Here is a 26231-nt window from a genome sequence, read left to right as displayed (position 1 = left end):
TGCACCTGAGAGGGAACTATCCGCGGACCACCTGAATGGAGCTCGTGAACCACTAGCGGTCCACGGACCACAGTTTGAGAACCACTGGCCTAGTGTATAAACTTCCATTTTCTTTAGTGAATATAAATTGTAATATTTTTTTTTACCTTAAGTGGGACTTATATTAACAGGATCTAAGGCACCTCTGTCTCCTTGCCTTGTTGTAATTTGCCTGAGAGCAAATTACGCCAGAAATCACATCCAGAATGTGTGGAGACTCTGAGGAATCTGGCACTTTCTGCTCCCTCCAATTCAGCTCAAAGGAGTGGGGGTTGAAGCTGCATTCATGAAGTAATCTCCCATTAATCCCATGGTTTTTTATATTTTGGATGTATATCAGACTTGTGGTTTAGTGACCGATATGGTCAAAGAACCACTAGCAAAAGTTGCGGGAGGGAGGCTTTCCAAAGGTCAAGGTTGCCCACCCTTGACCCAGCTTGGACCACATTACTGGGGCACAAGACCTGTGTGTGACACTACACCCAATATTCTTCATAGAAATATTGTTATAGTATGATTATAGCATAACTATGATATGTTTTGTACAAGATAAGGCATGTGAGATATCACTGGAAAGGTTATGATTTGCTGAATATGATTGTCCTATTTGTATGCATGTATCATTTTTGTATCTAAAATTAGGAATATTGACTATACATCTGTACTACAAAAGTGTTTGTACCTGGGGAACACCCACCAGACAGAATGCAATGAGTCTGAACCATTAAGGAGAACAATAGGTCTTTGAAGATGCTAATCTCCCACCTTCCTGAAAAACTTTTCTGGGATGCTACAAACTGACTCATGGCTGGTTTGACACTGTAGGATCATGTGATCAAGTCACCGGTATCATGGACTCCATGATAGAATACCAGTATTTTTCCACTGTGAGGGGAGAACACACACTGGAAAACAAAGAATTCCTGCCATATGTAAAACCTATTTAAGGCAAGAGACTGACATAATCAGCGTTCGTTCTTCACTGAATCCCCACCCAGGATGACTGCTGTGAACATCCAAGAAACAAAATCAAAGTGGGCGAGAAATGACAGAGCCCAGGCTGGGAAGGTGCCTGGCCTGTGAAAGAAAAGGTGTGAAGGAGTGTACACATGTGTTTGGTAAGTAATAATGTGTGCCTATCCAAATTCAACATGAGTTCCGTCTCAAATAACTTTGTGAACTCTGTCTTCTAAAAATGTGTCTATGCATAGAGCACTCCATGGATTCAAAATCTGTAACCGCCTCCAATCCATGATCTGCAAAAATGGTCCGCAGATGTGGATATCTGTGGATTTACACAGCTCTATCTATGCAAACCTCTCTCTTCTAGAAAAGGAAGTTAAGACTTGCTGTATCAAGGTGGATAAGGTAGACAGGAGGAGAGCCAGCTGTATAATTCACTCAGGAAATGGAAATCTTGAAGGAGAATCTTCAAAAGGCTGAGAAATAAACTATGCTCCCATTCGCATTCCAGGACCAGTATTTGAGAGAATTAATAATGTGTTGTGTTAACTTCATAAGTTGAATCTTGACTGTGTACATCCAATGATTGATCAATTGTTGATTCCTAATGGAACTTTAAAAAAATTCTTTGTAGACTGTATAATTCTGACTCTTTATTGAAAATTTTGTAGATTAATAAGTAAATGCAGAGAAGCCATGGTTAGCTCTCCTTAAAAGCATACAGAAAGTTCATTCCACATGAACCTTCTTGTATGATGTATTTTGAAAGTTCCAATAGCCAGTTTTCCATAAAACCTATCAGATCTCCTTAACAATAAGTCCTGGTTTCTGCAGGTTATGGCAACAATGGAAATTGTGAAAAAATTGTTATTGTTTATTATATTTTCTGTGGCGGGCAGATTTTTGTCACATCTGGCATAGAAAATTTAGCCTTTTTCACTTCTAACTGCAGCTTCTCATCATGTTCCAGCACATACCCTGGCAATTTCTATTGCCTGAAAGCATTATAAGGCTGAGGGAAACTGAGGAGTAGAAAATTACGAGGTATTGTGAATACTGGGTTCTACATCATTCTGTTATACTCTCACTAATAACCTGATGGACATACACAGCAACTAAATAAGTATTTTTTCAATTACATCAATGGGTTTTGTATCTTTGAAATGAAGATTACAGGGTTTTTTAAAAATATATTTTAGTGATTTTAACAAAAGCAAGTCAGTCTTTGTCTATGTATGGGTTCATAGACTGCAAACACTTCACAAAGAAACTTTTTATGTAAATCTTACAAGGATTTTGTTTCTGAAATCTTATTAACTGACCTTGGAAACTTAGGTACCTTTAAACAAGAACTGAAAAATGGATTTAAACCAAAAATGGATTGAAAGCAAGAAGAGACTGAGCTGAAAATGACAATGATAGGAGCAAGTTTGGATATAGGTTTTTGATTCTCAATCAACCTTTTTCCTCACTGTAGTGAGCCAGTGTAGCTCCCTGTTGCCCCAGAGAGGGATGAGCCCATCCGGGTGCCTGAGTGGGCGGAGCTAGGGAGCTCTGAGCAAAGTGGAGTGGGAGGGCCTGTGTCCCACCCCACCACTTGTGGTGGCAGTCTCCCCCCCTTCCAGGTCCTTTAGAGGCCTGGGCCTGCTAACATTTAACTGTTTGCTCAGCCCCTGCCTGAGGGCCTGAGCTACTGACTTGGTTGCCTCACCCTGATCCAGGGCCTGGCCTGCTACTATTGAACTGTTTGTTCAGCTCCTGCCAGAGGGCCTGAACACTTGACTTATTGTTGCCCCGCCCTGACCTAGGGTCTGGGCTTACGGTGCTTGTTTCAGTTGTCATAAGGGCCACTGAGGGAGACTCCCGCGGTCAGACTAATTTCCCCAAACAATATCTGTGTGTCATGAGCTGGTGTAGCTCCCTGCCGTCCTGGAGAGGGTTGAGCCCCGGCGAGCCGCAGTACACTCACAAAAATAAATTTGAGCATTGACAGATTCATGATTTTGGTTTTTGTCTGTCTTTCGTTGTAACCTGATGTTACAAAAAAGAAAGTTAAGCAAAAATGATATGCTAAGAAAATTAATCTTGGGATTTGATGATAAAGCTTCTTCTAGTATGATAGTTTCATGAGTTTGAGAGATTAAGCGTTTACAAGAACTCCTTGATTAAATTTTTGCTTTGTGTCACATAGTTGTTACCTACTTTTTCAGATATATGCATATGATTGACAGACATACACTTACTTTGGGGATAGCAAAAAGAGTTAAGCATTAAGATACATAAGATATCCCACCATCCCAGATTCTCATTAGGAATTAAACAGAAACAAAATTTGATGGTTTAGAGGCATTACTGATGTGTTGGTCAATGCTATAGTTTAAATTGAACTGAAATTTGCACTTAGAGTGAGATTAAATCCCTGTGATGTGTGTGAAAAATGCACATCAGCATCAACAAGATTGAATTTTCAGGAAAGTTAGAAGCGACTCTGTTAATATAAATTCGATTATTTGCAAAATAAACTCCACAGGAATAAACAATCCCACCATGTGTATGGAAGAGTCTACAGCAGTGGGCCATTGCAAGTTTTATGCAATATTATGGATTAAGTTATTTTAAAAGAACTAAAACATGAAGACCTACAAAAAATGTACTTTGTAAAACATAGCAGTTTCTGTTCCACCACATTAACTTACAAATGGGTAGCCAGATAATTAAAATTAACAGCGTTTGTGGGTTCTTCTGAATGAATAAAGGATCTTTATCAGCCCTATGGCTGAAGACAAAATAACTTTAGAAAATCTTAATAATGACAACGCACTCAAGAGACTCTACTTCCTACATGAAGATAAAAAAGCTATTTTATTACCTGAAACTATGAAGGATAGTTAATTGAACTGCTCATACCTTAGCAACAGCTGTTATCTGCTCCAGTGCCAATGCATGCAGATCTTGGTCTTTGCTTTCTACTAGCAGTTTCAGGGATGGCAGCAGGAGAGACTGGTTAAGCAGCAGCAAACATAATTCCTTTGTACACTGAAAACAAAAAGTAACCCCAGACTGTCAGAACTCAGGAGATACTTAGTAACATTATGCACACAAAATTTTATGAAAAACCTTGTGTGAAATGCAAAATGGAAATAAAACTTTTAAAACAAATGAATTTCCCAGTGGAAAGAAGCCGGTTTGGAAACTTGAAAGCACAAATTAAAAAAGGATGTAGTACAGGGTTTTAAGTAGAATGTTTGAGAAACAAGGAAAGCACTGAATACTTATTACAACCCTCACAGAGTTTTACTGAAAGAAGTATGGAGCAATCACTGCTCTCTGTGGGACTAATACTTTTGCTGTGGTCACTGAAACACTGCAAACTGCAAGATGTAAGGTTTCAGAGTAGCAGCCGTGTTAGTCTGTATCGCAAAAAAGGAGTACTTGTGGCACCTTAGAGACTAACAAATTTATTAGAGCATAAGCTTTCGTGGGCTACAGCCCACTTCATTGGATGCATAGAATGGAACATATAATAAGATATATATATACACACACATACACAAACAGATAAGTTGGAAGTTACCATACAAACCAGTAGGAGAACACTTCAACCTCTCTGGCCACTCAATAGAAGATTTAAGGGTGGCAATTTTGCAACCAAAAGCTTCAAAAACAGACTCCAATGAGAATCTGCTGAGCTTGAACTAATATGCAAACTAGATACCATTAACTTGGGTTTGAATAGAGACTGGGAGTGGCTGGGTAATTACACATATTGAATCTATTTCCTTAAGTTAAGTATACTCACATCTTCTTATCAACTGTCTACATGGGCCATCCTGATTATCACTACAAAAGTTTTTTTCTCCTGCTGATAATAGCTCATCTTAACTGATTAGCCTCTCACAGTTTGTATGGTAATTTCCAACTTATCTGTATGTGTACATATATATGTGTATATATATCTATATCTTACTATATGTTAAAAGAAAAGGAGTACTTGTGGCACCTTAGAGACTAACCAATTTATTTGAGCATGAGCTTTCGTGAGCTACAGCTCACTTCATCGGATGCATACTGTGGAAACTGCAGAAGACATTATATATACACAGAGACCATGAAATAATACCTCCTTCCACCCCACTCTCCTGCTGGTAATAGCTTATCTAAAGTGATCATCAAGTTGGGCCATTTCCAGCACAAATCCAGGTTTTCTCACCCTCCGCCCCGCCCAACACAAACTCACTCTCCTGCTGGTAATAGCCCATCCAAAGTGACCACTCTCTTTAAAATGTGTATGATAATCAAGGTGGGCCATTTCCAGCACAAATCCAGGTTTTCTCACCCCCCCACCCCCCTCCAAAAACCACACACACAAACTCACTGTCCTGCTGGCAATAGCTCATCCAAACGGACCACTCTCCTTACAATGTGCATGATAATCAGGGTGGGCCATTTCCAGCATAAATCCAAGTTTAACCAGAACGTCGAGGGGGGAGGGGGGTTAGAAAAAAACAAGGGGATATAGGCTACCTTGCATAATGACTTAGCCACTCCCAGTCTCTATTTAAGCCTAAATTAATAGTATCCAATTTGCAAATGAATTCCAATTCAGCAGTTTCTCGCTGGAGTCTGGATTTGAAGTTTTTTTGTTGTAAGATAGCGACCTTCATGTCTGTGATTGCGTGACCAGAGAGATTGAAGTGTTCTCCAACTGGTTTATGAATGTTATAATTCTTGACATCTGATTTGTGTCCATTTATTCTTTTACGTAGAGATTGTCCAGTTTGACCAATGTACATGGCAGAGGGGCATTGCTGGCACATGATGGCATATATCACATTGGTGGATGTGCAGGTGAACGAGCCTCTGATAGTGTGGCTGATGTTATTAGGCCCTTTGATGGTGTCCCCTGAATAGATATGTGGGCACAGTTGGCAACGGGCTTTGTTGCAAGGATAGGTTCCTGGGTTAGTGGTTCTGTTGTGTGGTATGTGGTTGTTGGTGAGTATTTGCTTCAGGTTGGGGGGCTGTCTGTAGTTGTAAGAATGCTTGATAGAGATCTTGTAGGTGTTTGTCTCTGTCTGAGGGGTTGGAGCAAATGCGGTTGTATCGCAGAGCTTGGCTGTAGACGATGGATCGTGTGGTGTGGTCAGGGTGAAAGCTGGAGGCATGTAGGTAGGAATAGCGGTCAGTAGGTTTCCGGTATAGGGTGGTGTTTATGTGACCGTTGTTTATTAGCACTGTAGTGTCCAGGAAGTGGATCTCTTGTGTGGACTGGACCAGGCTGAGGTTGATGGTGGGATGGAAATTGTTGAAATCATGGCGGAATTCCTCAAGCGCTTCTTTTCCATGGGTCCAGATGATGAAGATGTCATCAATTAAGCGCAAGTAGAGTAGAGGCGTTAGGGGACGAGAGCTGAGGAAGCGTTGTTCTAAGTCAGCCATAAAAATGCTGGCATACTGTGGGGCCATGCGGGTGAGAAAGCCTGGATTTGTGCTGGAAATGGCCCACCTTGATTATCATGCACATTGTAGGGAGAGTGGTCGCTTTGGATGAGCTATTACCAGCAGGAGAGTGAGTTTGTGTGTGTGGTTTTTGGAGGGGGGTGGGGGGGGGTGAGAAAACCTGGATTTGTGCTGGAAATGGCCCACCTTGATTATCATACACATTTTAAAGAGAGTGGTCACTTTGGATGGGCTATTACCAGCAGGAGAGTGAATTTGTGTTGGGCGGGGCGGAGGGTGAGAAAACCTGGATTTGTGCTGGAAATGCCCAACTTGATGATCACTTTAGATAAGCTATTACCAGCAGGAGAGTGGGGTGGAAGGAGGTATTATTTCATGGTCTCTGTGTATATATAATGTCTTCTGCAGTTTCCACAGTATGCATCCGATGAAGTGAGCTGCAGCTCACGAAAGCTCATGCTCAAATAAATTGGTTAGTCTCTAAGGTGCCACAAGTACTCCTTTTCTTTTTGCGAATACAGACTAACACGGCTGTTACTCTGAAACTTACTATATGTTGCATTCTATGCATTCGATGAAGTGGGCTGTAGCCCACGAAAGCTTATGCTCTAATAAATTTGTTAGTCTCTAAGGTGCCATAAGTACTCCTGTTCTTTTTATAAGATGTAAGGTAACACATCTGTGACATTTCTGTAACTCAGTTATATAGTCATAAAGGTGGAATAAAATAAAGAAGGAATATAACAGCTCCTTATATCAGAGTCCAGCACTGTAAAGCTATCCCAAAAATCTTGTTAAATGTCTGTTACTGAGCTCTGATGCAATATATTAGTTTCTCCATTTTAATATGATTTTCCATGTTTTATTATCCTGCATGAACTATCTGGCATTACAATTTTGGTATAGTGTGTCCTCATACTGAGGCTGGCAACAGAAAATGATGCTTAAAAAAATAAAACACCGAGTAGGATTACTTCCAAACCCTTATCTAGGTCTACTGTGCTTAGTAACAATGTGAACCTTTATTAGTCTTTATCTTACACATGTATCTTATATATTAATCTACTATGGTGTATAAATGAATTATTGACCCATTTTAAAAAGGGATTACTTTACCTCAAAAAATAAATGATAACTTTCCCTTTATGAACAACAAACTAACTTGTCCAGAGTGACCAGGTTCAAAGATATAGTTTACTTGTATCCCTCCCCGCTATACTTTGTTTCTAGTGAGAACAATTAGGGAAATCACACAACAACAGTACTCTATCTGGTTAGTCTGTGCATTATATAACATAGATATTATTACAATATCATTTTAGACATCCACAGACATGCTCTGTGCTTCAGAAAAACACTTAAAGACATTGCACCTGCCCCAAAGAGCTTACAATGTAAAAAGGGAACTCAAATGTTTAATTTTTACCATTTAAGTTCAAATTTGATTAATCTGGTGCCCAAAAGGTGCTGCTAAATGTAGTCACATCCTTGGGGTAGTTATATCACCTCTAACTTAAAAAAAAATGGAAAATGATAAATTGGAGTATTATATACATATTACATACATGAGATTGCTGTTACGGATTGAGATCTTAAAGTACGGTATCTATTGACATCTTTTTTCCCAGCCAATTTGTTTTCAGATAATTCAGGCACTCTTCAGTTACCCTCCTCAACTGCATTTCTGACAGCAAAATATTAATTTAATTGTGATGCATACTTCAGAATGCAACATAACTATAAAATTACACTGTGCTTGGTAAAGTTCATGGTAGTTATCAAAAAATCTTGCAAACTTCCACTGTTCAGAGCCGGACTAAATGACACAGTAGTAAAAACGTCTTTGTCTCGTCTACACTAGCGCATCACCAGCAAAGCTCCAATCAGGAAAGAGTTTACACACAAAAAACAGCAGACACAGGACTACTAGCAAAACATCTTCCAAATGCATTCACCAGTTGCCTGCACTGCAGTTCAGCAGACAAAAGTTGAGAACCTGGTACACTTTGCTATCAACTAAACTTCTCCTTAGGATATCAAGTAACACATTTTTTTTTTTATTATTGCAGCTAAGCAGAGGTTGGTGAGCCTAACGAGAAAACAAAAGGTTTGTAACACACTGAGGAGATTTTGTCTTTTGTTGCCAAAGAATAGACAGAAGTGTGTCATAAGTGTTTATCAACTTAAGCAATGGCTAAGTCTGCAGTTGACAGGCTTTGCTTTCACTGAGAACTAAGATTACAGGAACAGGTGAAGAGCAATATTGAAAAGACTATAAAGGGTGAGGCAAAATTAAAAATATTACACCCATTAAGCCTTTGATATTTTGATTTTCTCCTTCATTTCTGCCAAACAGCAACATACTAAGGAGATTACAGAATGCAAACTTAGCAATTTATGATTCTACAAGTCCCTCTGTGCCTGGAAAGCACAATTTATCACCATGGATACCCCTTTATGTTAGGAAAAATAAATTTTGAGGGTTGTAGGATGCACAACCTGAGTGTAACAGCAAGTTTATAGTTCTGGTAACATTTGATATCTGAAAACCCATCAAAACCATAAGAGAAGAAGCAGTGCCATAGGGAACAACATAACTATAAAAAAAGCTCTCAAAAGAATCCCCCCCCCCCAAAAAAATCACATTTTTGTACCTTAAGGTGGTAGGAGGAGAGAAGGAAAGGCAGATGATTTAAGTGCACTGTTAAACATAATTAGGTACAGTGAGCATTTCTAGGAAATAACTAGGAAAGCAAATGACTTGGAAAATGAAAAGGTGTTTTTAAAACACTGAACTGTTGAATTACAATTTGCTTTCTTACTGAAGTGATTTAAAATATTACAGAAAAAATGCCATCAGATTATGTCAATTTGAAAATGCAGTTAATAAAGGTATTAACATTAGTATTCTTGCAACAAATAAATTTCAGGTCAAACAGGTATTTTAGCTACAAAAATGTTTATTATCAACTTGTATCCTTTGCAAAATTTTACATAGAATACCACATGGTGCTGAAAAGAATTACATATAAGCCCCAATAATTCCTTATAGTTAGTCTTTCATGTAAAGCCATATTTAGTACCTTAATCATTGGGAGTATTAATCTTGGTAATACAAATATACATATTCAACTAATTTTAAAATGGTACTATTTATGTATTTTAGATAGAAGTAATAATACACCCTTCTTAAAAATTAAGGTCCCAATTCAGCCAAGCACTGAAGCAAATGCTTAATGTTAAGCCCATGCTTATATCCCAGTGGGAATACTCAAGTGCTTTAAGTTAAGTACATGCTTCAGTGCCTGAATTGGGTTCTAAAGAAGCTTATCCTACATTATGGAATGGCTATATCTAACCTGGAACATTTTATGTTTAAAGACACATGTTTGAGTTTTTTTTAAACATAATTCAAGAACATCCACACACATTTTATGATTATTTGTATAAGAAGATTGTTCTTGTACTGACTTTGCATTCTGAGGTTTAGCCAAGAGCAAACATTTTCAGTTGAAATACAAAATGAAAACACAGACACAACCTTAGCTGGATTTCTGAATGTAATGCTAGTACCATATCTGATTAAAAACTATAAGTTGCCATTACAAGGCCTTCTACGTCTAGTATATGCTTCCGGTACTAGTTGTTGCCATCAGTGAAAGGCAGGACTTTTTTTAACCCACTTAGCCAATTTGATCAATGCTGTACTGTATATGCACTGGTGCAGAAGGAAGGGAAAATCACTTCGTAAATTTTGCTACTGTGATTTCACATAAAATTCTCACACCTGGGTGTTCTTCATTCAGCATGAGCCATGCAAGAAAGTCTACTAGCTCTTAAGATCTTCACTCCTGGAGGCATAAGACTCAGAAGTGACAATCATACAAGTTTAGAGAGACCTCAGGAGGTCATCCAGTCCAATCCTCTAAGCAGGATGAACCCCAACTAAATCATCCCAGCCAAGGCTTTGTCAAGATGGGTCTTAAAAACCTCTCAGGATGGAGATTCACCACCTCCCTATGTAACCCATTCCAGTGCTTCACCACCCTCCTAGTGAAATAGTTTTTCCTAATATCCAACCTAGACCTTCCCCACTGCAACTTGAGACCATTTCTCCTTCTCCTAGTTCCCCAGATTCTCCTTATTCCCTTTTTTAAAGATGGGCACTATATTTGCCTTTTTCCAATTGTCCAATACCCCCCCCCTTTGGATTGCCTCGAGTTTTCAAAGATAATGGCCAATGGCTCTGCAATCACATCAGCCAACTCCCTTAGCACCCTCGGATGCATTAGATCCGGCCCCATAGACTTGGGCATGTCTAGCTTTTCTAAATAGTTCTTAACCTGTTCTTTCACCACTGAGTGCTGGTCACCTTCTCCCCATACTGTGCTGCCCATTGCAGCAGTCTGGGAGCTGATCTCGTCTGTGAAGTCCGAGGCAAAAAAACATTGAGTACTTCAGTTTTTTCCATCATCTGTCATTAGGTTGCCTCCCCCATTCAGTAAGGGTCCCACACTTTTCCTGACCACCTTCTTGTTGCTAACATACCTGTAGAAACCCTTCTTGTTACTCTTCACATCCCTTGCTAGGTGCAACTCCAATTGTGCTTTGGCCTTCCTGAGTACACCTCTGCATGTTCGAGCAATATTTTTATACTCCTCCCTTGTCATCTGTCCAAGTTTCCATTTCTTGAAAGCTTCCTTTTTGTGTTTAAGCTCACCGAAGATTTCACTGTTAAGCCAAGCTCGTCACCTACCATATTTGCTATTCCTTCTGTACATCGGGATAGTTTGTTCCTGCACCCTCAATAAGGCTTCTTTAAAATACAGCCAGGACTCCTTTTCCTCTCATATAAGCCTCCCAGGGGATCCTGCCCATCCATTCCCTGAGGGAGTCGGAGTCTGCTTTTCTGAAATCCAGGGTCTGTATTCTGCTGCTCTCCTTTCTTCCTTTTGTCAGGATCCTGAACTCGACCATCTCATGGTCACTGCTGCCCAGGTTGCCACCCACTTCTACTTCCCCTACCAATTCTTCCCTGTTTGTGAGCAGCAGGTCAAGAGGAGCATGGCTCCTAGTTGGTTCCTCCAGCAATCCTGCAATTATGGTGTCTTTAGAGAAAGATTTCTTCCTGACCTCAGTGAACATCCCGGTCATGAGTGAACATCCTGACATTTAAATGCCTTTTCAATTATTGTCTTTAGACTTCAGACCCACAAATGCTACTGGTGGTCAGAAAGTTAGCCAATCTTTTTTTAAAAGAAGCAGCTGATCTATGCTTCTCTCCCCACTCAAAGTATTTAATAGGCTCCAGTGACAGATTCTGCAAAATGCAAGTTTTGATCAAATAGTTTTAGCAATGGTTCTTAAATTACCCTACATTACTTTTTCCACAGTAAAGGTTTGTATACACAAAAGTTGTACTGCTTTAACTGCTATGCACAAAAGTTATGTTGTTTTTAACTATGCTGATACAGTTAAAGCAGTTCAGCCTCCTAGTGTGTTATATCAGTATAAAGGCACTTTATTTCCGTATGGAGAGGAGAATAAGCTACACTAATATAAAGACACCTTTATACAAGGTATAACATGCACATACTAAGGGTTGTACTGGTATAATTATATTGGTAAAAAATTGCACCTTTAACTGAAACAGTCATACCAGTATAAAAACTGTGCACAGACCAGGCCTTACTGATGCTGAATTCAACAGTAACTTTATTAACTAAAAAGAGATGATCGATGTTTGACCTTGGCGTAACCCTCCTATCAGGAGGAGATCTGCTGTAGTAGAACCCTGATTTTCTATTACATTTGTGTTCATAAGTCACTTAGATGTTTTAGAAAATTCCACCCTAGGACCTTAACTTTGGTTTGGCCACCCTTAATCAGATTGAATAGTACCTTCCTGCAGGAGTAATCCCACTGGTTTTGATCAGAACTACTTGTGATATAAAGTATTACTCATGATGACCATCGGGCCCTTTGTCTATCCCATGCACTGTAATTAAAAATTAAATTTGGCTCTCTCCACAAAATATATTTGGCACTCTGCTTTACTGACTTCTTTTGGCAGCAAGTCCAAGAAGTGGGTTTTAAGCTGCATAAATACAAGTGTCCCATTTGTTTTACAATGTATTGTCCTTCAAATTCTACAAGAGACTTCTTGGTTTTGTATTAAAGTGAAAAGAAGCCTCTGAACCGTTTCCATTACACTGCACATAATTTTCATGTTGGCTATTTTCAGGAACAAAGACTGTGGTTATGTGAATCTCACTGTAAAGGATGAATCAGGATAATAAAAGAAGATGTCTGGGAATAATTCCAGAGAAGTGTGAAGATTTTTAATCATTTTTTTAAACCTGGTATGGTTAGGCTATGATGCATCAGTACGAGATGCTGTGGCACTTTGGGACATAAGAGAGGCTTGTATGGAAGAGAATACACATAATTAATTTAGGAAGAGGGAATACTAGAGTACTTGTAAAGAAGAACTGCTTGTAAAATAAAAGCTAATTAAAGCCCAAATATTTCAGAACCTCCTCATGGACAACTTTCTATGTTTGAGAAGTGGCAAGTTACTGGTGTTTATCTTTAATAGTTTTTGCCAAATAGTACTCAAGTGCGGCCAGTGAAGCTATATAAGGAGCTTTAATAGTGATACTGCATCCACTGTACAAGGTGCAGGTATATCTGCAAGGTACTTGAAGTTACAACTCACCTCTACGGGGAGCATGTGCTTAGTCTCATACAAAGAACGACAGATCTTCAAAATTTCATTTCCCATATTCTCTTTTTGCTCAGTTGGGCATCTCGATAGCATGACTGTCCCTAGTTTCACCCATGGATTATTACTCGTGTATGCGCTAAAAAACAAACAAGAAAACAAAATTCAGAAAACTATTTCAAAAATTGCAAATAAAAGCATGGTATAATAGTATGAAAAAGTGAAAAGATCTGGGGCCAAGTAGGGATGTGATTCTAAAACTGCTCCATGTAACTTAGAGCAGCCTTTGGACTACTCTAAATTGCAACTGTGAATTAGCATAATGGAGCTCTCTCTCCCAAACCCAACATGGAGAATGTTTGGCACAGGAGTGGGTACTGCTGGCTTTACACCAGCTGAAAATTTCCTTTCATTGGAAGTGGGATTCTTAATTTGGTAGTTTCAGCAAGATTCTGACCTCTTAGTCCCTCTCAGTGATCAGATAATCCAGCTCCTGGTTTTTCAATGAAAAACCTTTACCTCAAAATCACTGACAAAAATCAACACCCAGATCCAAATATGTAAATATAGGAGGAATAGTTACATAGTTAAAAACAAACACGCACCCTTTCTGCTTGCAAACCCCATTAATAGTACATATAAATTGGGTAAAGAGGTGAACCATGTTGTCAAGGTTCCTCCCCCACTCTGAACGCTAGGGTAAAGATGTGGGGACCTGCATGAAAACCTCCTAAGCTTCTCTTTACCAGCTTAGGTCAAAACTTCCCCAAGGTACAAAATATTCCACCCTTTGTCCTTGGATTGGCCGCTACCACCACCAAACAAATACTGGTTACTGGGGAAGAGCTGTTTGGAAACGTCTTTCCCCCCAAATACTTCCCAAAACCTTGCACCCCACTTCCTGGACAAGGTTTGGTAAAAAAGCCTCACCAATTTGCCTAGGTGACTACAGACCCAAACCCTTGGATCTGAGAACAATGAAAAAGCATTCAGTTTTCTTACAAGAAGACTTTTAATAGAAATAGGAGTAAATAGAAGTAAAGAAATCCCCTCTGTAAAATCAGGATGGTAGATACCTTACAGGGTAATTAGATTCAAAACATAGAGAATCCCTCGAGGCAAAACCTTAAGTTACAAAAAAGATACACAAACAGAAATAGTTATTCTATTCAGCACAATTCTTTTCTCAGCCATTTAAAGAAATCATAATCTAACACATACCTAGCTAGATTACTTACTAAAAGTTCTAAGACTCCATTCCTGGTCTATCCCCGGCAAAAAAAAAACCCATAAAGACAGACAGAGACCCTTTGTTTCTCTCCCTCCTCCCAGCTTTTGAAAGTATCTCGTCTCCTCATTGGTCATTTTGGTCAGGTGCCAGTAAAGCCAGTTTAGCTTCTTAACCCTTTACAGGTGAGAGAAGTTTTCCTCTGGCCAGGAGGGATTTTAAAGGGGTTTACTCTTCCCTTTATATTTATGACACATGTACATATGCAACTGGCTATTAATAAATAAATAAATAAATACCCACCATCTAGCTCTCATAGATTGTGAAGTGCTTTCAGAACTACTGCTGAATGCCAATCAGATACACCTGTTACACATTTAAAATTCGACCCCAAATACCCTTTTTTTCTGCACAGAATTATGAACAATGGTTATTGTTCCAAAGTCAACATGTGCCATGAGATATATCTACCAGAGCTATTACCTAGTCTCAGTCTAAGGCAAAAACATGGATAAAGATACCACTGTGTGGGAAGTGTTGAAAAATGCTGACTTTTTAAATGGCAGCTACCGACATGAAGTACTAATGAATGACAATGCAATTAAGGAGGAGATTAGAAAAAAGCTCACATTCACTTTAGATTGTTAATAAAAATATTGCTCGGGCATGTAGGAATGAAATTAGGAGGGCCAAATCGCACCTGGAGCTGCAGCTAGCGAGAGATGTTAAGAGTAACAAGAAGGGTTTCTTCAGGTATGTTGGCAACAAGAAGAAAGCCAAGGAAAGTGTGGGCCCCTTACTGAATGAGGGAGGCAACCTAGTGACAGAGGATGTGGAAAAAGCTAATGTACTCAATGCTTTTTTTGCCTCTGTCTTCACGAACAAGGTCAGCTCCCAGACTGCTGCGCTGGGAATCACAACATGGGGAATAGATGGCCAGCCCTCTGTGGAGAAAGAGGTGGTTAGGGACTATTTACAAAAGCTGGACGTGCACAAGTCCATGGGGCCGGACAAGTTGCATCCGAGAGTGCTAAAGGAACTGGCGGCTGTGATTGCAGAGCCATTGGCCATTATCTTTGAAAACTCGTGGCAAAAGGGGGAAGTCCCGGATGACTGGAAAAAGGCTAATGTAGTGCCAATCTTTAAAAAAGGGAAGAAGGAGGATCCTGGGAACTACAGGCCAGTCAGCCTCACCTCAGTCCCCGGAAAAATCATGGAGCAGGTCCTCAAAGAATCAATCCTGAAGCACTTACATGAGAGGAAAGTGATCAGGAACAATCAGCATGGATTCACCAAGGGAAGGTCATGCCTGACTTATCTAATCGCCTTCTATGATGAGATTACTGGTTCTGTGGATGAAAGGAAAGCAGTGGATGTATTGTATCTTGACTTTAGCAAAGCTTTTGACATGGTCTCCCACAGTATACTTGTCAGCAAGTTAAAGAAGTATGGGCTGGATGAATGTACTATAAGGTGGGTAGAAAGTTGGCTAGATTGTCGGGCTCAACGGGTAGTGATAAATGGCTCCATGTCTAGTTGGCAGCCGATATCTAGCAGAGTGCCCCAGGGGTCGGTCCTGGGGCCGTTTTTGTTCAATATCTTCATAAATGATCTGGAGGATGGTGTGGATTGCACTCTCAGCAAATTTGCGGATGCTACTAAACTGGGAGGAGTGGTAGATACGCTGGAGGGCAGGGATAGGATACAGAGGGACCTAGACAAATTGGAGGATTGGGCCAAAAGAAATCTGATGAGGTTCAATAAGGATAAGTGCAGGGTCCTGCACTTAGGAAGGAAGAACCCAATGCACAGCTACAGACTAGGGACCAAATGGCTAGGCAGCAGTTCTGCAGAAAAGGACCTAGGGGTGACAGTGGATGAGAAGCTGGATATGAGTCAGCAGTGTGCCCTTGTTGCCAAGAAGGCCAATGGCATTTTGGGATGTATAAGTATGGGCATAGCGAGCAGATCGAGGGACGTGATCGTCCCCCTCTATTCGACATTGGTGAGGCCTCATCTGGAGTACTGTGTCCAGTTTTGGGCCCCACACTACAAGAAGGATGTGGATAAATTGGAAAGAGTCCAGAGAAGGGCAACAAAAATGATTAGGGGTCTGGAACACATGACTTATGAGGAGAGGCTGAGGGAACTGGGATTGTTTAGTCTGCGGAAGAGAAGAATGAGGGGGGATTTGATAGCTGCTTTCAACTACCTGAGAGGTGGTTCCAGAGAGGATGGTTCTAGACTATTTTCAGTGGTGGAAGAGGACAGGACAAGGAGTAATGGTCTCAAGTTGCAGTGGGGGAGGTTTAGGTTGGATATTAGGAAAAACTTTTTCACTAGGAGGGTGGTGAAACACTGGAATGCGTTGCCTAGGGAGGTGGTGGAATCTCCTTCCTTAGAAGTTTTTAAGGTCAGGCTTGACAAAGCCCTGGCTGGGATGATTTAATTGGGGATGGGTCCTGCTTTTGATCAGGGGGTTGGACTAGATGACCTACTGAGGTCCCTTCCAACCCTGATATTCTATGATTCTATGTCGTGTAACCGTGGTTTTTCATAACAGGAATAGCAAAATATCACGATTTATGACCATCGGGTCAATGTCTCAGTCAGATTATGCCAAAGATTTCAAGCTCTAATCCATCTATTTTTAGGCACCTCTATAAATGACCTAAGTTTTGGAGATGTTAAGTACCACACTGAGGTCAATGGGAACTCCAAGCACTCAGCACTTCTGAGGAGCAAAAATTACATTTAGATTGTAAACTCTTTGAAGGAAATATCTGTGCCTGTAAAGTATCTAGCACACATTGGTCCCATAAAAATTATGGTAAGAGTCTCCCCCCACCGATACAGTGCATACTCATTTGGTGAGATCCTCACCCCTCTCTGTTGGGAAAAGGAATGGAGGAGCGTAAAGGGGCTCCAAAACCAGTTCTGCATGGGGGGAGGATTCCTTTGATCTAGGAACTGAGGAAGGCAGCTGTATGTTATCTTCCAAGGACCCCCGTACTGGCCTTGCCTTAGAAGGTGTGCTGGGGGTGGGAAGAGTGTGTTGGGAACAGAGCTGTAGCATGTAGTACTACAGAGATTCTGGGAAGTGCTACAACTCGCATGCAGCTGGGGACAGGCTGTCATAACTTAGACAGACCACCAGAGGGGCACAAAGGTGGCTTAAAACCACCACAGGCCCCTCTGCCCCTAGACCAGGGGTGGGTAAATTTTTTGGGCCGAAGGCCACATCTGGATGGGGAAATTCTATGTAGGGCTGGGGCAGGGGTGCGGGAGGGAGTGCAGTGTGCAGGAATGGGGTCAGGGCAAGGGTTTGGGGCAGAGGAGGGGTGCAGGGTGCATGAGGGGGCTCAAGGCAGAGGAGCGGACTGTGGGAGGGAGCTCAAGGCAGGAGGTTGGGGTGCAGGAGGGGTGCATGGTGCAACAGGGGCTCAGGGTAGGGAGTTGGGGTGCAGGAAGGGTGTGAGGTGCAAGCAGGGGGCTTGGGGCAGGGAGTTGGGGGGCAGGCTGCAGGAGGGGTTCATGCTCCAGCCCAGCGCCGCTTACCTAAAGTGGCTCTGGGGTGGTAGCAGCGCGCACCAGGGCCAGGGCAGGCTCCCTCCATGCCTGTCCTGGCCCCATGCTGTGCCGCTCTGGGAAGTGGCTGGAACCAGATCCCTGCGTGGCCCCTGAGGGACGGGGGGGCACAGGGCTCCGCACGCTGCCCTTGCTACGCCTCAAGGTACCTCCCCCAAAGCTCCCATTGGCCATGGTTCCCCGTTCCCAGCCAATGGGAGCTGTGGGGAGCGGTGCCTGGAGACAAGAGCAACGCCCAGGGACGTGGTGCCAGCTGCTTTTGAGAACGGCGCGGGGCCTGCGGCACCACGTGGGGCAATCCCATGGCCCAAATCCAAAGCCCTGAGGGGCCGGATCCAGCCTGTGGACCGTAGTTTGCCCACCCCTGTCCTAGACTGTAAGTTCTGTGCTACACCTCTTCAAAGCACAGAGCAATATCTCAGCCTTGATCTTGAAGAATCAACTTTTGCCAACAGATATATTTGCCACAGTCAAGAGACAGAGATGGAGAAAAATATGACCTCCTCATATTAGCAGTGGAAAGCAGGAAAAGGGTTTATATGTCTTTGAACCTATCTTCCAATTACACAGGAAGTTTTCAAAACTAATTCAAACTAAAATGAAAAACCATAGTATGATCGACTGATACCCACTGGAATTGGATTCATTATAAATCAAGTCACTCACAAGGTACCTACTGGCATACATGCTGTTTAAAACAGCAACTGGGAGGTACCTTGGAAACCTTGCATTGTTAATGTTGCTATTGGGTGGCAATTGGTAAAAAATACAATCATGGATCATAAGTAGTAATTGTACAGCTCCAATTACGAAAAGAACTAACGAAAGAACCAACGAAAAGAACTTAACCAACGAAAAGAACTAAACAGCTCATATCAAAAGAATCAGGCAGAAACACAGCCCAAGCAATAGACTCACAATGTCTAGTGAAAGATGAGAAATACTGGCTTCAGGTGAAGAGGCTATTCTATCCTGATCTGTGTAACAGATAGATACTAGTAATAGTTACATTTGAGTGAGAAATGACTAAAACCCATTATCTTTATTCTTTCTTGACAACTTAATTAAAGTATTTTAATCAGTCATAGTCAATGAGCATTCACTGCTGCAAGCCTTGCTGCTATCAGTACAGTCCCTCCCCTTCTCTTCTTCCAACCTCCTGGGTCAAACCTACGCATAGTAGTTAATATAGAAAACCATGATGCCAGACTGTGTAGAGCAGATGCTGCATAACCCACAAGAGAGACAGAGGAAGAATGCTGCAGCTCCATCATTGTCACTGGCTAAATTAATAGCTTATGCTGTGATTCCAGGATCGGACTCCTGAGTCATCTCAGGACCCATATGTAAATCTGGGGTAGAGATCATCCTCAAATTGAGGGATTGGCGACAACAAGCTTCTGCTGCCGGATCTGTCTCCTGCTTATGATTCTTTCTGTCCCGAATGTTTGTTTTTTTTAAACTTTATAGGTGCTGTCTCCTTAGTAAATGAAGAAAAACTCTATTTTGTTTCCTTCCCCTAATGGAAAAAAAAAGTCACCCTTCAACGTGTGGAAGAATTTAAAACAAGAAATGAACAGAAACCAGAACTAGGACTCTAAATTTTCCCATGTCTTTGTAAAGGCTTGCTGCTAAGATACATGTCTAGTCCTGTGCTAACTCTTCCCAATATTATAGAACTCATTAGGTTACAGATGTAATAGCCATATAAGGACATAAAGACCCATTGTTCTCTCTAGCATATTCTCAAGCATTTTGTCCAGTTTTGTATTAAAAGCCGGTTGGGAGTTGGAGGATCACAAAGGCATTATTCGGTTAGTAAGAATTTGACATTACCAAACAGAATTTATCATTTGACTTTCATCTTCCCTTTGTTGCATGATCTATAAGTATAATCAGTTTCAAATTCATAAAGGGAAAAATATTTGTGTGTTTCCTATTTTTTTTTTAACCTGAAAGACATTAACATTTCATTGCTTTGGCCATGAATGTGACACTTGTTTACACAGCATCATCAGTTTTCTCTATGATGACTGTGTTAATCAGATATACTTTCCCAGGTGTTTGATTGTCAAGTGCTGGATTGTGATTGGGGATGGATGACCTACCTTGTTAAAAAATAAAACAAACGGAACAAACTGATAAACGATACAGCAATAATTGATCAGGACCAGATGGTATTCACCCAAGAGTTTTGAAGGAACTCAAATGTGAAATTGCAGGACTACTAACTGTCGTCTATAACCTATCATTTAAATCACCTTCTGTACAAATGACTGGAGGATAGCTAATGTGATGCAAATTTTTAAAAAGGGCTCCAGAGGTGACCCTGGCAATTACAGGCTGCTAAGCCTGACTTCATTACTAGGCAAACTGGTTGAAACTATAGTAAAGAACAAAATGATTAGATACATAGATTAACATAATTTGTTGGGGAATAGTCAACATGGTTTTTGTAAAGGGAAATCATGCTTCACCAATCTACTAGAATTCTTTGAGGGGGTCAATAAGCATGTGGACAAGGGGGATCCAGTTGATACAGTGTATTTAGATTTTCAGAAAGCCTTTGACAAGGTCCCTAACCAAAGGCTCTTAAGCAAAGTAAGCAGTCATGGGATAAGAGGGAAGGTTCTCTCATGGATTGGTAATTGGTTAAAAGATAGGAAACAAAGGGTAGGAATAAATGGTCAATTTTTAGAATGGAGAGAGGTAAATACTGGTGTCCCCCAGGGGTGTGTATAGGGCCCAGTCCTATTCAAGATATTCATAAATGATCTGGAAAAAGGGGTAAACAGTGAGGTGGCAAAATTTGCAGATGATACAAGACTATTCAAGATAGTTAAGTCCCAAGCAGACTGCGAAGAGCTACAAAAGGATCTCTCAAAACTAGGTGACTGGGCAACAAAATGGCAGATTAAATTCAATTTTGACAAATGCAAAGTAATGCACATTGGAGAACATAATCCCAACTATACATATAAAACGATGGGGTGTAAATTAGTTGTTACCACTCAAAAAAGAGATCTTGGAGTCATTGTGGATAGTTCTCTGAAAACATCCACTCAATGTGCAGCGGCAATCAAAAAAGCTAACAGAATGTTGAGAATCGTTAAGAAAGGGATAGATAATAAGACAGAAAATATCATATTGCCTCTATATAAATCCATGGTTTGCCCACATCTTGAATACTGCGTGCAGATGTGGTCGCCTCATCTCAAAAAAATATATTGCACTTGGAAAAGGTTCAAAGAAGGGCAACAAAAATTATTAGGAGTATGGAACAGCTGCTATATGAGGAGAGATTAATAAGACTGGGACTTTTCAGCTAGGAAAAAAGATGACTAAGGAAGGATATGATAGAGGTCTATAAAATCATGACTGGTTTAGAGAAAGTAGATAAGGAAGTGTTATTTACTACTTCTCATAACACAAGAACTAGGGGTCACCAAATGAAATTAATAGGCAGCAGGTTTAAAACAAACAAAAGGAAGTTTTTTTTCACACAACGCACAGTCAACCTGTGAAACTCCTTGCCAGAGGTTGTTATGAAGGCCAAGACTATAACAGGGTTCAAGAAAAAAATAGATAAATTCATGGAGGATAGGTCCATCAATGACTATTAGCCAGGCTGGGCAGGGATGGTGTCCCTAGCTGCTGTTTGCCAGAAGCTGGGAATGGGCGACGGGATGGATCACTTGACGATTATCTGTTCTGTTCATTCCCTCTGGGGCACCTGGCATTGGCCACTGTCGGAAGATAGGATACTGGGCTAGATGGAACTTTGGTCTGACCCTTTGGTCAGAACTTTGGTAGACATTGGTGAGGCCTCATCTGGAGTACTGTGTCCAGTTTTGGGCCCCACACTTCAAGAAGGATGTAGATAAATTGGAGAGAGTCCAGCGAAGGGCAACAAAAATGATTAGGGGACTGGAACACATGAGTTATGAGGAGAGGCCGAGGGAGCTGGGCTTGTTTAGCCTGCAGAAGAGAAGAATGAGGGGGGAATTGATAGCTGCTTTCAACTACCTGAAAGGGGGTTCCAAAGAGGATGGCTCTAGACTGTTCTCAATGGTAGCAGATGACAGAACGAGGAGTAATGGTCTCAAGTTGCAGTGGGGGAGGTTTAGATTGGATATTAGGAAAAACTTTTTCACTAAGAGGGTGGTGAAACACTGGAATGCGTTACCTAGGGAGGTGGTAGAATCTCCTTCCTTAGAGGTTTTTAAGGTCAGGCTTGACAAAGCCCTGGCTGGGATGATTTAACTGGGAATTGGTCCTGCTTCGAGCAGGGGGTTGGACTAGATGACCTTCTGTGGTCCCTTCCAACCCTGATATTCTATGATTCTATGACCCACTATGGCCATTCTTATGTTCTTAATGGGAAGAGCTTTAATTCAGGATAGTTATTAATGTTAATAGTTAAGAACTGAAATTTAAAAAAAATATAATCTATATTATTTAAATCTAATTTTAAATAAAATGTAATAACAAAATGACAATTTGCTGATTGTAAAATGATGAAAACCAGGATTAGTTTGAGTTCATCCTTTAGTATCAAACATATTCATCCTGTGAAAAAAAATAAAGAGGGTAAGTTCTTTTCACATATTTAATAGACTAATGGCAGAGATATAATAATTATGATTTGTTTTTAATTTTTAGGAGCCAAAAACTCTTTAAGGTAACAAGTCTAGCAATTTTTGTTATTTTTCTTTAAAACAGGGGTGGCCAACCTGTGGCTCCGGAGCCACACACGGCCCTTCAGAAGTTAATATGCGGCTCCTTGTATAGGCACCAACTCCAGGGCTGGAGTACAGGCGCCAACTTTCCAATGTGCCAGGGAGTGCTCACTACTCAACCCCTGGCTCTGCGCCCACTCCACATCTTCCTGCCCCCTCCCCTGAGCCTGCCATGTCCTCATTCCTCTCCCTTCCCTCCCCCCAGAGCCTCCTGCACAAAACAGCTGATCAGGAGGTGTGGGGAGGGAGGGGGAGGTGCTGGGAGCAGGGTGGGGAGGTGGAGCTGATCGGGGGCTGCTGATGTATTACTGTGGCTCTTTGGCAATGTACATTCATAAATGCTGGCTCCTTCTCAAGCTCAGGTTGGCCACCCCTGCTTTAAAATAACTTGTTTAATAAAAGAAATAGTTATTTTTGACTTATATTTGACCATTTCTGGGAAATCATTTAAAAAGAATCTAATCATGGGATAAACTCTGAAGTTCATGACAGAAAATCTGGGATGCACAGGTGCGGTTTTAATTTACTGGTCAGCTAGCTAACGATCAGTCAAACATCACAAGTCTCCTGGTAACCAGCCTGCAGAAATTTTGGAAAGGTTGGTAACTATCTATCTTAGAAGATTGCACAGTGCTTGTTGGCAGCTATTTCTATGCTTGTAGGTGACTGTTGTAAAACTGCATACAGATGTATATTTCTGTTAATGGTGTGGAATTCACAGACCATTGATTTCTGTCTCCAGTGCAATTGCAATTTCTGCTTTTGCTCTCTCCTGTTACATTGCATCCCTAATAATATATAAAGTCAACGGGAACTGCAGGAGTTTGGCACCTCTGAAAATCAAACTGTAGGACTTTGAATCAACTGGTATTCAAAAAAGACCTCGATGGGCGCTGAAGTAGGGCTTTAGAAAAAGGTTCCAATTTTCTATTACAAACCCTGGGCAGGCTCATTCCTACCATGAATACATAAGCTTCAATCATTCTGACATTTCCATTGATTCAAATTAAATGTGAGGCTGATAGTTAATTCAGCTCGCCCCCTTCCCCATTCCTTCACAATGCTGCTGATTTCTTTGTCAAAATACCAGCTATCAGTTGTTTTCAAGTCCTAATTTATTTAGACTTAAAAGATTTGTATAATTTATGCAGGTGTCTAACCTTCAGACCCTAACTGAGATTAAGACAAACCTCCAAACCACTGGGGTTTGGTTGATCATTAGATGGGAAGAGAATATAATTTAACCTGTATTTTTTTTATCCTTCTCTTTTTCTGGGCCAATCTGCATTGTTAAAGAGAGGAATGAGTATAACAAACATGGAGCAAATTTAGATGCTGTACTGAATCAAGTTATGAACAGGTGGGAAATAAGATTGGGAAGTTGGTCTTCAGGAATAGAGGATAAAATGAATAGAACACACAGTATGAATGAACTAAGGGCCCTGACACTTTTAGCCTCTGCTGTGCATTGTGAAGCAAAATAACAGGAAAAAGCATTGGATGGCAATGTGGAATATTTCTTCGTAGCTGTAGCCACCTTTAGCATCTCTGTCAAATCAGGGGAAGATCACTTCCCTCTATAGCAAGGTCTAAATTATGAGTAAAGATGAAAAATTCAATAATACTGTGGAAGAGTCATGCAGAGAGCAGGTGCTGGCTTGGAACCAGTCTCAATATGGCTGCTGAGCTAGCTGTGTTGCCACTGATCCTGAGATCAGGAGACCAAAGAGGTGCATAGGGAGTCCCTTCTCAAAATTGGCTTGAGGAATGGCTTGAGGAAACCGCCAACCTCCAAAGTGATTTGTTTTTGAAAAGCCTTATAACAATGAACAATTATTTGGAGATGTCATTTTAGGAGATATAAATACAAACACCCTTCTGCTGGGGAAAGAAGAGCTTTAGAAGAGTCCCAATGTCTAAGTCTAATCCTCCTTCATAAAGAAAGAAAGAATAGCTAATAGTAACAATAACATCTGTTTCACTATAATGGACTGAAATTTCAATTGGATTGTCAACGTTATAAAATAATATGAAAACGATGACAATAAAATCACTGTTTACTTGGCAGGTTTACTGTTCACCAAGGCTATAAACATAAAATTTGGTAGAACTCTACCCCTTGGGGAAAAAAAATCATGTTGTGAAAGTCCATAACTTTAAACTTTGTTCCGAAGTTCCGGTGTTTTCTACATTGTATTTTGATCCATTTCGACTGCATTAAAGGTTTGTAAAATGAAAATATGTAGGGAAATGACAATGTGAATATAGGATAAGTCAGACAGCGAACACCCTATAACTTTTTAATGCCTGAGAAATGCTTTCTTTGTTCATGAAAAGGCAGTAAAGAATTAGTTCAGTTCTTCATCCACAAATCCAAAACACACTGATAAAGGCTTCAAGTTGAATAGGTTTCAGAGTAACAGCCGTGTTAGTCTGTATTCGCAAAAAGAAAAGGATTACTTGTGGCACCTTAGAGACTAACCAATTTATTTGAGCATGAGCTTTCGTGAGCTACAGCTCACTTCATCAGATGCATGCCGTGGAAACTGCAGCAGACTTTATATATACACAGAGAATATGAAAAAATACCTCCTCCCACCCCATTGTCCAGCTGGTAACAGCTTATCTAAAGTGATCATCAGGTGGGCCATTTCCAGCACAAATCCAGGTTTTCTCACCCTCCACCCCCCCACACAAATTCACTCTCCTGCTGGTGATAGCCCATCCAAAGTGACAACTCTTTACACAATGTGCATGATAATAAAGTTGGGCCATTTCCTGCACAAATCCAGGTTCTCTCACCCCCTCACCCCCCTCCCAAAAACCACACACACAAACTCAGTTGAATAATCACTGCAGATTGGTCCCTAACATACCAGTACCTTAAATGCACACAAAAGTATTAGTTTTCAGGAAAATAAAAATATACCTTAATTTTTCACACAAGCCTTTTTGGGAGTTTATTCCCTATATTCCAACAGAATGTGATCAATGGCACCTGGAACTCAAAGTTAAGTGGAAATTAGTAACCAGCCTTTCTCACCTAACTGCTGACAGATGAAAGATGGTACTCTGTGCTGGCTAGCCCATAAAAAGTTAATTTTATTGCTCTCCTTGAAGGATGGATAAAAGGATAGATGACTGCTGACAGCATAATGTAGAGACAAAGAGACTCTTTAAATCTTAGAAGCCATGATCAAAGTATTGAACAAATGGAATGTATAGAAGCACTACAGGTAGACAGGAAGACAAAAGACCAATACAAAAATATTGGCAAATTATGGCCTGCCATATAAATGGCTTCAGAATGTGCACAATGCTGCAAAAATAATCTTGTGTTTATTTTCAGGACATCATTTGCCCTAAAATACATTCCTCCTTTCCCTGTAGTTTACTCTGGGATGGGACAACTTGGTAGTAGGTGTAGAACAGAAACCTACCATTGCTTGGTCACGTACAAAAGTCTGGAATGTTCCCTCCACCCATGGCC

General features: G+C 40.8%; 1 protein-coding gene across 4 annotated transcripts in view; it reads right to left on the bottom strand.

Annotated features, from left to right (window-relative positions):
- The window catches only part of NBAS (NBAS subunit of NRZ tethering complex), a 406503-nt gene that overhangs the window by 14942 nt on the left and 365330 nt on the right, over positions 1–26231 (bottom strand). For 2 of the 4 annotated variants that reach the window (XM_073335981.2, XM_073335983.2), the window contains 2 exons: positions 13181–13325; positions 3910–4038 (listed from right to left, as the gene is read on the bottom strand). In XM_073335981.2, the coding sequence (XP_073192082.2) occupies positions 3910–4038; positions 13181–13325 (274 nt within the window). Of the gene's footprint in view, positions 1–3909; positions 4039–13180; positions 13326–15654; positions 15764–26231 lie in introns of those variants that run through there. The other 2 variants (XR_012157919.2, XM_073335984.2) reach the window with 2 other exon arrangements.

Source organism: Lepidochelys kempii, chromosome 3 (genome assembly GCF_965140285.1).
Source record: "Lepidochelys kempii isolate rLepKem1 chromosome 3, rLepKem1.hap1, whole genome shotgun sequence".
In the NCBI taxonomy this organism is placed as follows: domain Eukaryota; kingdom Metazoa; phylum Chordata; order Testudines; family Cheloniidae; genus Lepidochelys; species Lepidochelys kempii.
Note: the sequence above shows the minus strand (reverse complement) of the source record. Positions and strands in the feature narration are given on the sequence as shown.